Genomic DNA, 17441 nt, shown 5'->3' on the forward strand with positions numbered 1-17441 from the left:
TGGCTTGGTAAAAGAGAAAAAGCTCAACCACAACCGAGAAGGGAACTTCATGAAAAAAAAGGTTCTTCTCTCTATCTGGTGAGATTGCAAAGAAGTAATTTACTTTGAATTGTTACCACCTAATGCAACAATCAGTGCTCAAGTCTACTGTCAGCAATTAGAGCGTATGAACGAAGCTTTGAAGAAAAAAAGACCTGCTTTAGTGAATTGAAAAGGAGTGATGTTTCATCGGGACAATGCGCGACCTCGCACTGCAAAGATCACATCACAGAAGATCGAAGAGCTTGGTTGGGAAAAAATTCTTCATTCAACTTATTCTCCCGACCTTGCTCCTTCAGACTACCATTTGTTTCGTAGTTTACAGAATCATTTGGGGGACATAACTTTCGCAAACCAGGAGGTCGAAACTGACATTTCAGAGTTCTTCGCTTTGAAACCAAAAGAGTTTTACATTGATGGGATTAAAAAGCTTGTAAATAGATGGAAGGAAGTCATAGATAATCATGGAAAATACACTGATGATTAAATTTCAATTAAATATAGCATTTGATCACTTGTTTTCTTTATTCAAAATTCGGACAGAACTTATGGGATGATCTGATACTTAAGCTCTTGTAGGCACTGAATTCACAAACCTTCATTTCATACAGGCTACTATTCTATAAATAAAGAGGATTTGGGTCAAAAGCATTGAACATCTGCATCAAATTAAAGCTTTGAGAGGCCAATCCCAGTCAGAGCACATTAATATAAGCATGAATGAATGAAAAGGATGTCAGATATGGCACTAGCAATAAACAAAGATGAAACTGTTTAAAACAGGAACAAGTGGTCAGGTTATCATTAAAATAAGTTAATTTTTTTTAGTTATTATAATATTAGCAAGATATTTTTTTAATAACTTATACTGGGTGGGACTGCAGATCTAAATATTTGCTTGAAAAGAAAACCAGAACAACTGTTAAACAATGGAGTGTTATTCCTAATGTTAGCAGCTTTGATATGATGCTGAAAGTAAAGATATCTTTATTTTTCAGTAAGGTTCACTTAAAAAAAAAGGGTACACGAAGCAATGTGCTTTGCTTTTAGAATTAGGGTTTTAAACTACAATTACTTCAAATTTTTATCAATGTCATTTAAAACTAATTCCCACTTAAACGTGAATGTTTTGTGAGAACCAACTTTACTGCAGTGGATGCCATGAGAGAAACACTCATATAGGCGTTTGGTGCACTAAAAACCTATATGAGAGTTTTTCTCATGGCATCCACTGCAGTACAGTCTGTTCTAACAGAACATCCACATTTAAGTGGGAGTAAATATTATCTCTCGGTATTAATACTGCCTCTGTTGCTAATAAATATCATTTGAAATTAAATATATTTAAGTACAACTTCAAGCAATTAGTAATTTGAAATCATGACTTTATGGGCATAGGCATAGCTATGTAGTGAAGAAATTCACTTTGCAACTGGATGGTTTCAGATTCTGGTTAATTGCTTTCAATCATAACCTCACGTCAACCAAAATCTTGTGGGTGAAATTTGGTAGACAGAAACAGTATGAACGCCAGCTGGGGCATTCCTGTTCTTGGATGGTAGACTTCATTCGCAGCCAGGTTTAATACCGCAAACCGACCTGTAAGGGGCTTTTAGTGAAATCTAGTATGCTGCAAGCATTTGGGCCACTCTCCAAAGATAACTTACTTCCTTTTTCCCACTGACTAAGCTTTTAATATAAATTCTAATAAAATTTTTAAAAATAAACTTTAACTGAAAATGTGTAGTAAACATTGCTATCTCTCATTTCCCAGCATTCTGTTGTAAAATATATAATCAAACAATTTAATAGAATGTTCCAATCCATGCTTAAGTAAAAAAGATTTAACAAATGTCAAGAGATGGATGAGGAAAAAAAAACATATTCCTTAGACAGTTTTGTTTGTTTTGAGAATTGAAGTTCTGTATAGTTGCCCTGTACAGAAAGCAGCAACTGGTGTTAGTTGATAGGGGTACTGACTTTCTAGCCAAAGGATCACTGCTCCATGTCTCACTACTGAAATTAATTAATGAGATGCTGTTGTCCAACCCATGCTAGCATAGGTTGGATAACATTTCATTAATTAATCAACTGTAGAATACCCTGTAATAGCTATTGTGTGGCCAGATGGAATGAACTAACAAGAGTTAAGTATTTTGTTTTGTAAGTTAACAGTGTTGCTTTCAAATCCACAATTGGGCGAAATTTTGGAATGAAACTCCAGAATTTAACACATGACTCACACAGCTCTAAAATAAAATAGCACATTGCCTAAAAAGAAAAAAAAATAGCACAACACACACTCCTCACAAATAGCACAACAAATTGCATCAGATCAAAAGACATGCACATACACAGTTACTGATTCACAAAGAACATAAAAAGCCAAAACATACAACTCAATGATATCAGTACAACATACTACAGTTCATTTAGAACAAATAACAACGCATGTGGTCAAAGAGAGTGATGACAGAGACAACTTGTAATATATTGCTAAAAAATGTAATTAACCCTTTAGCATTTAAACTGGTCACATCCAGCCAAAATATTCTACCTGTATTATGTTCAAACCTGCTAGATTTGGCCTCTCACACCAACCCTACAATGTCATTCTAAAAGTGAAGGGTTCATCTTATCAAAATTCCAAAGCTATGAGATAATACATGGTTAATTCAAATCAATGTGAAAAGAATGAGCATTATATTTGATAGAGTAATGTAAATGCCAAAGCGTTAAGGATCTCACATCAGTAATAAAATAACAACAAACATATCAACAACAAAATGTAAAGTGGGATCACAGAAGCCACTTACTTGGTTACTGCAAGGTTTCTTATCACCATAAATGATAGGTAAATGCATCACTTGACAAGGAGGGAACATTTTCTTTTTAACTAAAACATCATTTAACCAGTATGCAGTTACAACCCTCTTCTGATCTCGGAGAGCCTATCAATAAATGGGACAATAAATATATATATTCATTAAGACAGTGAACAGAGGAAAAAAACAAAAATAATTTAATTAAGTTTTATTAACTGTTTAGATTAAATTTTATTATACATTAATATCATCATTGAAATGTCCACTTTTCCAAGTTTGTATGGGTCAGAATTTTGATGAAGCTGATTTTCTACAGCTGAATGCTCTTCCTGCTGCCAACTCTAACCTGTTTCCAGGTGCAGTAATATTTTTCATGACCAGACATGTTTTCATAGAAAATTGGAAATGAAGGATACAGCTTGCATGGTGGAGACATTCGTTTCCAACTATCACACAATGTCAAGGCAAGGAGACAATCTCTTTCTCACACACATACACACACACACACAACGGGCTTCTTTCAGTTTCTGTCTACCAAGTTCACTTACAAAGCTTTTGCTGGCCTGGAACTATAGCAGAAGATATTTGCATTCAGGTGCCACGCAGTGCAATTGAACCCAGAACCATGTGGCTGAGAAGGAAGCAAACTTCTAACCACACAGTCACACCTGTGCCCCTAGCCACACCTGCACCTATCAATGTATTTTTTATAAAATAAAATATTAAAATCTAGTATATTGGATTCTAATAAATTATCAACTCTTATAGCAGTTGTGTAACATGGCATATTATACTGTAATATGGGTCTTTTTCCTAAAGACAATTTAGGCCCCCAAATCAAAATGGCCTATTACACAAGTTAGCATATTATACATGGACTTGTATAGTAATTAATAACAATTTTGAAATAGTGGACTTAAAAATACTGAAACATAAAAGTGATATTTTAAGCAACACAAATAAAAATACTCTAATGCAACTTACCAAATGGAAAACATCACTCTGCTGACTGGCACATAAAACATGAGTAATACGATTGGAGTAGGAATTGTCAACTTGGCCACCACGTTGTTCAATAATCTGAAAAATAGAAAATAAAATGTACATAAATTACATGGGAATTATACGAGATACAATGAATGGATGTGTTAAATAAATAAATGTGATGATTTCTCACAGAATGGATAGCATGCACAGAACCCAACTACTCCAGTTTAAAAGCATCGGTCGATTGACTATGAGCAAATCATTTACTTTTCTTCATGTGCTATGAATGTAGACATGTGATATATTTTCCCATTTATTTATTTCCTACAGACACTGATCATAGCCCCTACTAACTTTTAATTAGTTATAGAGCACTCTCAGTGAATAAATGCTTCAATTCAGACCTGGATGAGGTGGTGAAATATTATTTTTGGATGTTAAGCCTCACAGAGGCGATTACAGGTGGCAGAGACTTTTGGCAATTTGCTGTGCTTAAGAAGACACGTCAAGCTAAGTAAAACTATAGTCATGGCCAGTTCCGGTGACACATGAAAGGGCTCCCATGCCAGTGACACGTGTAAGGCACCTGTGTCACTGACATGTTAAAGGTACTTCTGCAAGTGACACATAAAAGACAGCCAGTACACTCTATGGAGTAGTTGGCATTAGGAAGGGCATCCAGCCATATAAACCAAGCCAAAACTGACAACTGGGGCCTGGTGTAGCTCTCCGGCTTACCAGTTCCAGTCAAACTGTCTAACACATACTAGCTTCAAAAATGGATGCTAAATTATTGTTGAAGGAGGAGAACAACATCGTCATCATCATGGTGATAATGATGATGATGATGATGATGATGATGATGTGCCTTGTGACTTTCATATCGTAGGAACTACATATATTATCATACCCAACATTGTTTTACAGCCATTTTTCCATACTGGCATAGGTCAGACAAGCCCCATCCTGCAATTTGTCGTCTGTGCACACAACAGAAAATAAGCTTGTGCTTATGTAAACAGAAAAACAAAAATTTAGGAAGTAAAATATTACTTGTTTCCAAATTCCAACTGGTTCAGATCCTAGTATCTTATGATAATCTGTGATATAAAACACACATCCTAACAAAGGGAGGTCTGCAGTAACTGAAAATAAACAAATAAAAGAAAATTAAAACAAGTAGTAGTAGTAGTAGTAGTAGTAGTAGTAGTAGTAGTTAGAAGAAGAAGAAGAAGAAGAAGAAGAAGAAGAAGAAGAAGAAGAAGAAGAAGAAGAAGAAGATGATGATGATGATGATGATGATGGCGGTCAGGCTTGTGTAGGATGGAAGATTGCAAAGATAAGGCACTGTACAAGCACTTGAGAATGAATGAAACTGAAAATAGGTGGATAAAGAAAAGAATGCATGGACAATTTCATGGGGATGTTGAAGATAAGACAGACAGACAAAAAAAGATGGCTATGGATGACTAAAAGTGATTTAAAACCGGAAACAGAGGCTCTAATCTGTCCTGCTCAAGAGCAAGCACTAAGAACGAATTACATCAAATACAGAATAGACAACACATCAAAAACCCGGGCGGTTTCACTCCTTAGATATAGTACTATTTTACTATGGTGGACCCCTATAACCATTTGATGTTTCAAAACTAGTTTTATGGAAACTCCTTTCAAAATTCCTATTTTGCTTTTCACACATTCACTAAAATGTTAGAGAAAGAAACCTCACTATTTCTTGCAATAAATACCAATACATAAAGTTGAGAACCACTGGTTTAGATGAATATATTATCAAGGTATTGTTATACAGCCAGATATTGTTCACATTGCTAATCCTTCACTATTTCATTTCTCAAGTTAATTATTAAGAGGACGAAGCGCGCAGATGATTTGTTGACAGAAGTAACAACAACACAGATGCTCAGAGCAACTTTCATAGAACATAGATATAAACACCCACAAACACACACGAACTGCAAGTATATGATAGTTTTTTTTTAAAGTTTCTGTCTACCAAGGTTTTAGTTATTGTAGAGTTACAGTAAGAAATACTTTCCTTAAGGCCCTGTGCAGTGGGACTGAACCTGAAACCACATGGCTAAGAAACGAACTTCTTAACCACACAGCCATGCTTGTGTGCATAAGAGACTGTGTGTATGTGCACACACAAGCATGTAGATGCAGACGTTTGTGTGGATAGAGTCTGCTTTATAACAACGTGGTCTTGAGTTCTATCTCACAGCTTGGCACTATTGGCAAATGTCTTTGACTAGTCTAGGGCCAATTAATGAGCAGAACTGCTTTTTACAAAAGTTAGTTCTGAACAATTTATGTCTCTCGCTTTTCGTGATTGTGAAATATTTTTTTAGTAAGATTTGATCTCCAGTTATGCTTGGCCTCTAAACTCAAATGACGGAGCCATCTTTTCTGTTTTCATAATTTCTCATAGTGTATCATCCCTCCTCCTTACTCATACCTACTAGGCTTATACTGAACTTGTATAATTACATTTGTCTAAAAACTCTTCACTTTTTCAGTCATGTTTTCAATTGCTGCTAGCTTTCAAGTGAAATTTATTATTGCTTAAACTGTTTCCACTCAAGAGCATTATTTCGTTTTCTTGCTTTCTTATTGTTGGCACTCCGTCGCTTACGATATCAAGGGTTCTAGTTGATCCGATCAACAGAACAGCCTGCTCGTGAAATTAACGTGCAAGTGGCTGAGCACTCCACAGACACATGTACCCTTAACATAGTTCTCGGGGATATTCAGCATGACACAGTGTGACAAGGCTGACCCTTTGAATTACAGGCACAACAGAAACAGGAAGTAAGAGTGAGAGAAAGTTGTGGTGAAAGAGTACAGCAGGGTCTGCCACCATCCCCTGCCGGAGCCTCGTGGAGCTTTAGGTGTTTCCGCTCAATAAACACTCACAACGCCCAGTCTGGGAATCGAAACCGCGATCCTATGACCGCGAGTCCGCTGCCCTAACTACTGGGCCATTGCGCCTCCACCTGCTTCTTAGACTAACTAATGAAGATAAAACAAAAACTTTAGTTACTCATTTTGTTTTTATACTTTTCTATATTTTGGCTTTTGTTAAAACATTTTATGTAAAGACACAGAACATAAGCACTCACACTCAATCCTGCACATGCACATCCCGCCATGTGTGTATGTGTACAACACACACACACACACACATGCATATGGCCATAGTTTAATGACAGAAACCAGTACAAAAATAAAAGAATACTCACCATCAACTTTCGATGATGCTGGTCATCATCATTAATATTAGAAAATGAAGTTAATAGACACTCACTCTTATCTCCTGGGTCATGACCCCAATACTGGGGAGTAGCAGAAGCTTGGTTAGTTTGAGCCACTTGTGGGGTACCATAGGATGGCATACGAGGTAGAACATTCAGCCCTAACATTTGGCTTATCTGAAATAAAAACAAGTAACATTCCAAGAATGTATAGACACAAACATAACAGGTTGAGCAGATCCAATTTATGAATCTTCATTGAGATACAGCTAAATCACTTAACAGAAAACTACAGCAGTTAGACCAGGTTAAAGTGCTATGATTAAGTTTTGAGTTTGAGACTACAAACCTTTGAATAAAAATGTCCAACATGGGCATTGCTGTGCTTCATTCAAAGATGGAATGATAAATAAGTTTTACAGCACCAGTCTAGATTGTACAATAAAGAAAATACTTCAATGCCTACTACTTGTATAAAATTCTTTATTATATTGAGCAAAGAAGGATCAATATAATAGAGAATGTTTTTTTATAAAATCAAGGTGACTCAGAATTACAAAGATGAAGATAAGCTGATGGTAACTGTGAGGGGAGTTATGATAATGATCTGAGACTTTGGATTATTTTTTTCTAATTTCTCAAGCGACATAGCTGTTAAAAATGTTCTGCAATCATACCGCATCAAATTACATGCTGGACAAGATTTTCAAGAATGCAACTCTTATGTGATGGAGAGAAGCCCTATCATCATTTTTACATCCATTTTTCTTCATGCTAACATGGTTCAGACAGGTCTCATCCCATCTTGTAGTTCTAGTTCCTGTCACAATTTCTCATCACCTGACATATGTAGTAACAGTAAAATCCATGTTTTATTTCCTTTTGACATAATTTTTTTTATGGTTCTGTGACTACAATCTACCAAGCCACTAACACCAGAGAGACTTTCTGTGGAAGGACTAAAAGCAACCCCCCTACCATAATTTTTATTTTAGGAAAGTTAACTTAAAATAAAGTTCCATCACATCTTGAGAGAAAATTTGTTAATTATCTGACATAGAAGACATATCTCTACAAAGAACAAAATGGAAATTAGCAAAAAACATGGTGGGACTTACTTTACTCATGCTTGGTCTTGGTGATACAGATGGCTGTGTATCAATGCTATTTGTTATGTTTTGTAGCGTCTTCCTACAGGTAGATGGCATAGCAGTGGACGGAATGGGGCTTGTGACAGTACTGCAGGGGACCGATTGAATATTGTTCGCACTTTCAACAGAACCAGTGAGTTTCGTTGCTATTGTCTGTCCAGCAACAGGTCGGTTGTTTGGTGTAACTGCTCTATGATGGTTGGCACCTGCTTGCAGGCGACTATTTACCATTCTGGCTAGAGCCAACTTTGCAGACGGTGTCCCAGGACGGGACCCATTCAATTTGGTTGCTTGAGCAGTAGAATCCCAGCTAGTGCTCGTGTTTGCAGTAGGTGTGCTTGCACTGGTGCTAGGTGTTACAGTAGGAACTGCACCGGTAGGACTTTTATTATTACTTGCGGTAGCAATGTTCTTGGGCACTAAAGATGCCAGCAGTTCTTTCTGATTCTCTTGGCTAAGAATCTGAGCAATGGTTTGGCGCTGGCTGCCTGTTGATTTCGCTGTGGAAGGTTCTGTTCGTGTTAGAGCATGAGTAAGAGGAACAGATCCAGACTGCTGCAACAATAACTGCTGCTGCTGTTGTTGTTGTTGTTGTTGCTGCTGTAAATGTGATTGTTGTTGCTGCAAATGCAGTTGTTGTTGTAACTGATGCTGCTGTTGTAGGCGCTGCAACTGCTGTTGTGCTGTTGACTTCTCTTCAAAGAAATGTGCAGGCATCGATGGCGTGTGTTGCTGCTGCTGTGGCCCAAGATGGGGCATAGGTGAATGCAAAGGAGGTGTAACCACAGTTGGTATAGTATCTGTATGTTCTGGATGATCGGGGATAACGGGTGGGGGTGGCGGCGGCGGGGGAGGAGGAGGTGGAGGTTCAGGCTTTGGGTAGACAAGAAGTCGAGGGTGATAGATGACTTCATCTTGTTTGGCCTGCTTTGACAGTGAATCTGTAATCCAGTCTGGGCTGACAATTTTAATTTTACTGGGATATTTCATGGCTGTGTCATATTTCACCTGAAGTAATAACAAAAACAGAGAAACAGAATAATTAAAAATTAATAAATGAATAAAAAGAAAAAGATGAAATCACATACAGTAAATGTTAAGTGGAATACCAACATATATATGCATACATGACAATAAATGCAGGTCTGGTAGTATAGTTAATAACTTGCTTCCCAACGAAGTGGTTTTGGGTTCAGTCCAACTGTGTGGCACCTTGGGCAAGTGTCTTCTACTATAGCCTCAAGTCAACCAAACCTTGTGAATGGATTTGGTAGATGGAAACTGAAAGAAGCCTGTTGTATATATCTGCATGTACTCTTGTCTGTGAAGGCGCATGGCTCAGCGGTTAGAGCATCGAGATTACGATTGTGAGGTTGTGAGTTCAAATCCTGGACCATGCTGCGTGTTGTATTCTTGAGCAAGACACTTTATTTCACATTACTCCAGTTCACTCAGCTGTAGAAATGAGTTGCGACGTCACAGGTGCCAAGCTGTATCGACCTTTGCCTTTCCCTTGGATAATGCTCGTGGTGTGGAGAGGGGAGGCCGGTATGCATGGGCGACTGCTGGTCTTCTATAAAACAACCTTGCCCAGACTTGTGCCTGGAAGGGTAACTTTCTAGGTGCAATCCCATGGTCAGTCATGACCAAAGGGGGTTTCTCTCACTCATGTCTAGACATCAGGTGATGGTTGTAAACAAGTATGATCATTATTATTACCCACATTTTTCACTAATCTTGAACTTGGTCTTTTGAGTTGAAACTAAATTAACTCCATAACATTCAAACCGGCCATAACCGGCCAAAATATCTGACTTATTTTATGTTCAAATTCAACAAACCTGGCTTCTGGCACCTACTCTACAATGTCATTCTGAAAATAAACAATCACGTCATCAAAATCTCAAAGCCACAAAATAGTGCACAATTAATTCAAACCATTGTGAATAAAAATGCATTACATTTCAGAGTAATCTGGATACCAAAGGCTTAAATATTGGCGCAACTTCCCATCAAGCATTTCACTGGGCTTGGTAATCCTGGTGGCATTCATTTACTCACCAACTTACACCCTAATCATTGGGGAAAGCCCAGTAGGAGACGCAGTTTAATTGCTGACAACCCAACCATGAACAGCTAGCCATGGATTATATAATTACCACTAGTAAGCATCCATCAGGCTGAGGTGGAATTGGTCCCTGCTTAACAACAATAGGAGAGATTTGTTCTGAAGTAAAATATATAATTTGAACAATAAATAAATGAATAGTTTTTACTTACCCCAGCAGTAGCTGGTGTTATCAGATGTGTGCACCGATTATCTAATTTACGCTGAATATATCCTCCGTTGTATACAACAGCTGGCCAGATTTCTTTCATGTCTTCTTCACCAACCTACAAAATTATATGAAGAATTTCCATTGGTCCAATGAACCTCCTTTCTCATAAATCATCATTATAATTATGCTTCTTTGTTTTTTGTTATTTTACTGTTTACATGCTTTCAGGTAACCCTGCAGCAAATCATATTACAATGACCTTGAAATTGTTTCGTAAAACCTTAGTGTTTAATAGAAAAAGCATTATTATTATTACTATTATTATTATTATTATTATTGAGCTGGCAGAAATGCTAGCATGCCAGGCAAAATGCTTAGCAGTATTTCATCCATCTTTACATTCTGGGTTCAAATTTCGTTGAGGTCGACTTAGTCTTTCATCCTTTTGGGGTCAATAAAATAAGTACTTGCTGGCCTTGTCGCAAAATTTGAAATTATTATTATCATCAGGAGGGTAGCAAGCTGGATGAAATACTTGGCAGTATTTTGTCCAGCTTTACATTTTGAGTACAAGTTCTGCCGAGGTCAACTTTACCTTTCATCCTTTTGGAGTCAATAAGTACCAGTCAAAGACTGGGGTCGATATAATCGACTAGCCCTCTCCCAGAAAATTTTAGGCCTTATACCTACAGTAGAAAGGTTACGTCTGACTTCTACACATACTAAGATAAACTGAAGACATAATCAAAATGTTTAACATAATGAAATACTGTTACTAAGTTCTATAAATTTCTACATCAAAATAGAAATCAACATTTATAAAGAGTAAAATTTATACAGGTTCTGCTCATAGTGGTGGTAGTGGTAGTTTCTAAGGCAAGAAATTTGTTGGGCAGGTGGTTAGGCACTAAAATCAACTCCAGCACTTGATTGCAATTTTATTTTATTAACCCCAGCACCAACTCCTGCCCTCAACATTTCTACATAGCCTAAATTAGAAACAACTATCATCATCATCGTCATCATTATTATTATTAGGACAGTAAGCTGGTGGATTTGTCACCACGCTTAACAAAATGCTTAATGACATTTTCTTTGTGCTCTTGAGTTCAAATGCCACTATGGTCAACTTTCAGGATCATTATAATTAACTTCCCCCTCCCTTCAAAAGTGCTGGCCTTGTGTCCAAATTAGAAAGAATTATTATTATTATTATTATTATTATTATTATTTCTTTGATATAAGCTAGATAAATATCTACAAAGCAATGACTTAGGACAGGCGTTGTAATGCTATTGTTCAACACAGCTTCTGGTCCCATTGGGTTTTATATCCCCCCCAAAAAATCATATTGCTCAGTACTTTTTGGGGGATTTCATATATGAATACAATAAGTTTTTCTCAAGATTTTTCTTAAGGAAACCACTGATTGTTTTATTTTTATATTTATGACCCTTTGTGCTCCAATCACAACTGGTATTGCTTCTGTCTTCAGGTGCTACATCCTGCTTATTTCAATTTCAAGGTCTTTATACTCGACAAGTTTACCTTATCCTCCTTGGCAGGTACATTTTTGTCAGATGGTGTATATATATATATATATATATATATATATATATATATATATATATATATATATATATATATATATATATATATACACACGTTTTAATGTCTTATTAATTAACACACTCACCGGTTTGATTTCCACTCATTTACTTTTTTTTTTTCCCCCTAAAATTTTCAATGCTTCCTGCAACCTCTTCAATAGTTGTTGACAGCTAAGTGTGTTAATTAATAAGGCATTAAAACAGAATAACTCTCCCCAGACACAACAAAATACGCTTCAACACATGAATTCACATACAGAATCTTGCAAATCAAATATAAAAACGAAGTGTCTATATCAGCATGGCCGCAGTCAAATGACTGAAACAAATAAACGAGTAAAAGAGTATATAGTGTGAATTTACAGAAAACAAAAGATGAAGGCAGGTGAGGGAACAACAAGCAGGTGTATTAGTTTGATGCTTGGGAAAAATGGAAAATCTTTGATGTTTTGAGCTTACACTCTTCATCAGAAAGGAATGAGAAGAAAAAAAATAGAGAGAGGATGAAAAAGACAGAGAGAAAAAAATGTGTAGGGATTAACAGTTCAACATGATGAAATGACTGGAAGAAAGTGGCTGAAGGCAGGTCTTGTTTTTTGGTTGTCTGTAACAATAATATCTCAGTGTTAGCTTTAATTATGTGGTCATTACATACTGTAAAGTCTCAAAGGATTGTAATGCCATTACTTTCAACTACTCGTATACACTGGTGTTCATACAAGCTTTTTGCATGTCCAGCTCTGAAGTTTTTACACAAAGTTCAGTAAATGTATTGGTCATCTATTATTATTGCTGATAAGGCAGAGAGCTGGCAGAAATGTTTGCACACCAAGCAAAATGCTTAGCAGCATTTCATCCATCTTTATGTTCTGAGTTCAAATTCTGCCATGGTCAACTTTGCCTTCTATCCTTTTGTGGTCAATTAAATAAGTACCAGTTTAGCATTGGGGTGGATGTAATCAATTTACCCCTCCTTCAAAATTTGAAATAATTTATTATTATTTTTAACTCTGGAGTCTTGCAACATACAGCCTATGGTACTATGCTTTCTGTTCTTTACAACTATCTTATACTTTCCTGATTATTCTGGTGATACCAAGGAGACTAACCTTTTGGAATAGCTCTATTGGGCACTCTACTTCAATTTCCTATATATTCTTCTTGATGCCTTCTGATATTGTTCTGAGGACCCAACAATAACTGGCACTATCTTCACCGTCTTTATTTTCCATAGCTGGGTTATTTCATACTTAAGAGGATTGTATATGTCTATTTTTCATCTTCCTTCTTGACTATTCATGTATCACAGGGGCATGCAACATCAATTATATAACATATACAGTTCACTTTGTCCAACACCACTAGGTCTGGCCTGTTGCGCTCTGGCACCTGGTCTGTTTAGATTGGGAAATCCCACAGGATTTTGCAGGTCTCCGACACTGCCACTCTCTGTGGTTTGTGCTCGGAAGTCTTGCCTCTCTCTAGACCCCACTTTTCACATAGTTTCCAATGTAGTACTTTTGCTACTTCATTGTGTCACCACAACTTGTAATGGTTTTGGGCAAGTCTAGGGCATTTGTTCTTGATATGGGCAATGGTTTCATCCACTCTGTTACAAATGCAGCACAGTGGAGACACTTGCTCATTCCCCAGGTTGACCCTCAAATTTGTGATCAAAGTTTGGTTTTGCACTGCCAGTATGGTGCTCTCAGTCTCTTTTTTCATTGCTCCTTTCTTCAGCCAGTCCCACCCATGTTTTCCAGCAACTTCAGTTGTGGCTACATGGAATTGATTGCATAGTCCCTTGTTGTGTACTGCTACCACCACTACTACCATCATCATCATCATCATCATTATTCTTATTATTATCATAACTGTTAGGAGTCACAGGACATTAGTTAGTTCTTGATGAAATTATTTTTTATGACCAAGTTTCCTACATTAGAAATAAAGGCTCTTAAGTTCAAACTGGGCCAAAGAACCTGTGTATTTGTAGAAATATGGGGTTTAAAGATGGTTTGAGAAGAGATTGATGAAAACATAAACAACTACACAAAAGATGAAATTATCATTGAGAAAATTCAGTAACAGTTTAAACATTTGTATCTCACCTGTGAAAAGCAGGCAACAATACCAGAGAAAACAAGGTCTTCAGGAGCAAACCTGTCTTTACTAAGAGGAGCTTAGTTGAGGAATAAAAATATTTCACATCGCTACTGTACCAATAAATGGCTTTCATTATCCAACAACAAAAGTATCTACAGAAAAATTTCACAAAGTTTCTTTGCTATTGGACTGATTCCCTACCAACAACTCTGGTTTAAAAATAGTGCTTCTATTGGTTTGGCCATGCATTCCACTGTCCATAGACGAACTTAATCACAATGTAATCATGCCAGAACCCGCCTGGGATGGCATAAATAGCAAGGTGGAGATATCTGGTTCTTGCATACATGGTGTCTGCTACTGGAATTGCAACTGTCTGATGATATTTGCATCTGACATCTGTGATCATTAAGTGTGGCTGGCTTCTGTTTTTGATGCAGTTGATTAGTAAATTCATTTACCCAGACAAAGGAAACACCCATGACATTTTTGCAAGCTTTCAGAAACTGTTCGGAGGTGGTGGGGGTGAGGAAGAAATCACAACTAGTAAGGTTATCTTCAGAGAGGATAACCTATATTTTAAGGACCAAAATATAATTGAGATTTTCACAAAGAGAGTTCCCATTGCAGTTGTTCAACTTGACAGAAATAGCAACTAAATCTCTCTCAAATCACACCCTGCCATTTTACAAAAGGAAGGACACATTTAATAATGCAGTCCTAGATATATTATGTGTGCATCAAAAACAGAACGTATTTGGTCATACAGCATGTTTAATCAGAGGTGACCTGCACTGACAACATTAGTAAAATGTCTCAGTCAACTCTATACAATAAATCTGTTTAATGACAACTGATTTAGATTAACCAAAAACAAACTGAATTAAAATATTTTAAAACTGGTAATTTCATCAAACATCTCATAGCTTTTATTTTCTAACCTAAAAAACAATAAAAAATGAAAATGTGTACAATTAAAAGAAGAATCTATTAATTAAAAATAATAAAACATGATAACCTTTATTGTAGTAATATAAACAAAACAAAATAAAAAAACAGCAAGGAAAAAGTATAAACTTATATTGCAAGCCTATTTTAGTCATTTAATCAACTTACACTTTTAAGTTAATTTGTGATTTAATTGAAGGATTTATTTTCACAAATGACTAATAAAATATGAAATTAATAATTTAGTATTTGATATAAAGGATACGCTAATTGTTTTCCTGCTTTCACAGACAAAAGAACCCAGCTGCTCTGTAAAACAAAATATCAACATCAACAATAGCAAAAATATGAAAAAAAAGCAAAATAGCAAAAATACAATTATTGAGTCTGGAGAGAGTCATTCTCTTTCAGTTCCTTATTAATTTAACACACTCACCAGTCTGATTTCCACTAGACCGGTGAGTATGTTAAATTAACAAGGCACTAAAAGAGAATGACTCTCTCCAGACACAATAAAATATACTTCAATACACAAATTCACATAAAGAATCTTGCAAACCAAATACAAAAACGAAATACAGTTATTGACTTTAATGAAAAGCCTTGCATTAGGTATAACATCTATACTATAATGGAAAAAGCTGTTTATTAATTAGGTAAGTAACAATTACTAAAAGAAAGGAATTATTAAAGGATTGAGACTGTCTGGAAATATTTTTATAAATTCATGTTCTAAGAAATTTCCTATAATTTTGATTTCTCAAGTTTATTGAATTTTTTAAACTCCAATTCTCACAAATTTAAATATTCATTGCATCCAATTCATCACATATTTAAATATTCATTGCATTCACTGTGGAGTATTCCATTTTCATTTGCAAAGTCTCTCATTTTCTCTTTTTAGTTTTAATTCACTATTAGTGTAAAAACATTATTTATTGAATGAAAATTTTTTTAAATACCCATATAAATTTTGAACACGGGATAGCTGTGAGAAGAATCTAGAAAGTTGGGTAATTACTATTAGAAGACAAGGAGGAGAAAAAACAAAAAGTCACCGACATGAACTCGAAACTTGCACCTTATTCACAGTTCCCAAACACAACTTCAACAGTTACACACATACACATCAATACGATTTATACGATTTTTTTCATTTCATGTTTATTTCATCCACTGTTTGCAATGATGTCTCTCTCTCTCTCTCACACACACAAAGCTTACAGATGGGCTGCTGAATTGAAATCTTTATGTTGCTTTCAGGTGACAGTAAAACTTGACAAACTGCTTTCCCCCCTGTTGTTGTTGGACAACCGTGATGTTTGTTTAAAAAAAGAGAGATTATGACTGTGATAAAATAATGAAAGTAATATTTACTAAGCAAGTGAGCACTATCATACAAAGAAATAATTAGACATAAAATATGAAAATTATTAGAAATGGGAATCAAATATGAAAATATTATGAAAATATTATCAAGGGGCTAGCAGAAAACTGCCCTGAGAGCAGTCTTTCTGCTAGTACATGTAATTAAGATATGGTATTCATAGCAATATACAGATGAATCATGGCTGTGTGATAAGAAGGAGGTCAGTCCCACTGCATGGCACTTTGGGCAAGTGTCTGCTACTATAACCTAGGGCTAACACTGCCTTGTGAGTGAATTTGGTAGACATAAGCTGTGAGGAAACCTATTCTTGGTGAAAAAGTCTTTTTGCCCAGCCTGACTTGTCTGAAGAAACAGTTGTATGTTGTGGAAACTCCAAAGTACCAAGCGACTGGACTGGCCTAATTAACTTTGAGTGTGTGTGCACGTGCACACACTTGCACATATGTGTAAATGTTTTTATTTCTGCTGCTTTGCATGAGACCATCTGAACAAAAAATGATGTAGTGCTCACATTCTCTGCGAACAATATATTCTGTAGCTCTACACTTTTTGAGTCTAGTGGAATAAAAATTAATCTCTGACAGATTGACGGCAAGAAGAGCATGCAGCCATGAAATAATACCTCAAATAAATATCTCTCTAACCAATTCCAGCATGGAGAAATGAAGATAAAATCAATAAATGATTAGATAAGCTACCTTTGTTGACCAAATTTCAGCTTTTTATGAAGGTTTAACTTTCTTCAGAAAAACCATTCATGATTCGATTTGTTTGCTTAGAGAACCATTTGTATAAGAGTAGACCTCACTGTATGTGTGCATGTATGTGTGTATA

At 36.1% G+C, this 17441-nt stretch overlaps 1 protein-coding gene across 1 annotated transcript in view; it reads right to left on the minus strand.

Moving 5' to 3' along the window:
• The window catches only part of LOC106870975 (PAX-interacting protein 1), a 51887-nt gene that overhangs the window by 23621 nt on the left and 10825 nt on the right, over window positions 1-17441 (minus strand). Inside the window, exons 3-10 of the mRNA XM_014917220.2 lie at window positions 15483-15526; window positions 14275-14335; window positions 10555-10668; window positions 8242-9282; window positions 7177-7300; window positions 4905-4996; window positions 3849-3944; window positions 2856-2990 (exon numbers count right to left, since the gene is read on the minus strand). Of these exons, the coding sequence (XP_014772706.1) occupies window positions 2856-2990; window positions 3849-3944; window positions 4905-4996; window positions 7177-7300; window positions 8242-9282; window positions 10555-10668; window positions 14275-14335; window positions 15483-15526 (1707 nt within the window). The remainder of the gene's footprint in view (window positions 1-2855; window positions 2991-3848; window positions 3945-4904; window positions 4997-7176; window positions 7301-8241; window positions 9283-10554; window positions 10669-14274; window positions 14336-15482; window positions 15527-17441) is intronic.

The sequence above is a fragment of the Octopus bimaculoides genome, chromosome 5 (genome assembly GCF_001194135.2).
Source record: "Octopus bimaculoides isolate UCB-OBI-ISO-001 chromosome 5, ASM119413v2, whole genome shotgun sequence".
Lineage (NCBI taxonomy): Eukaryota > Metazoa > Mollusca > Cephalopoda > Octopoda > Octopodidae > Octopus > Octopus bimaculoides.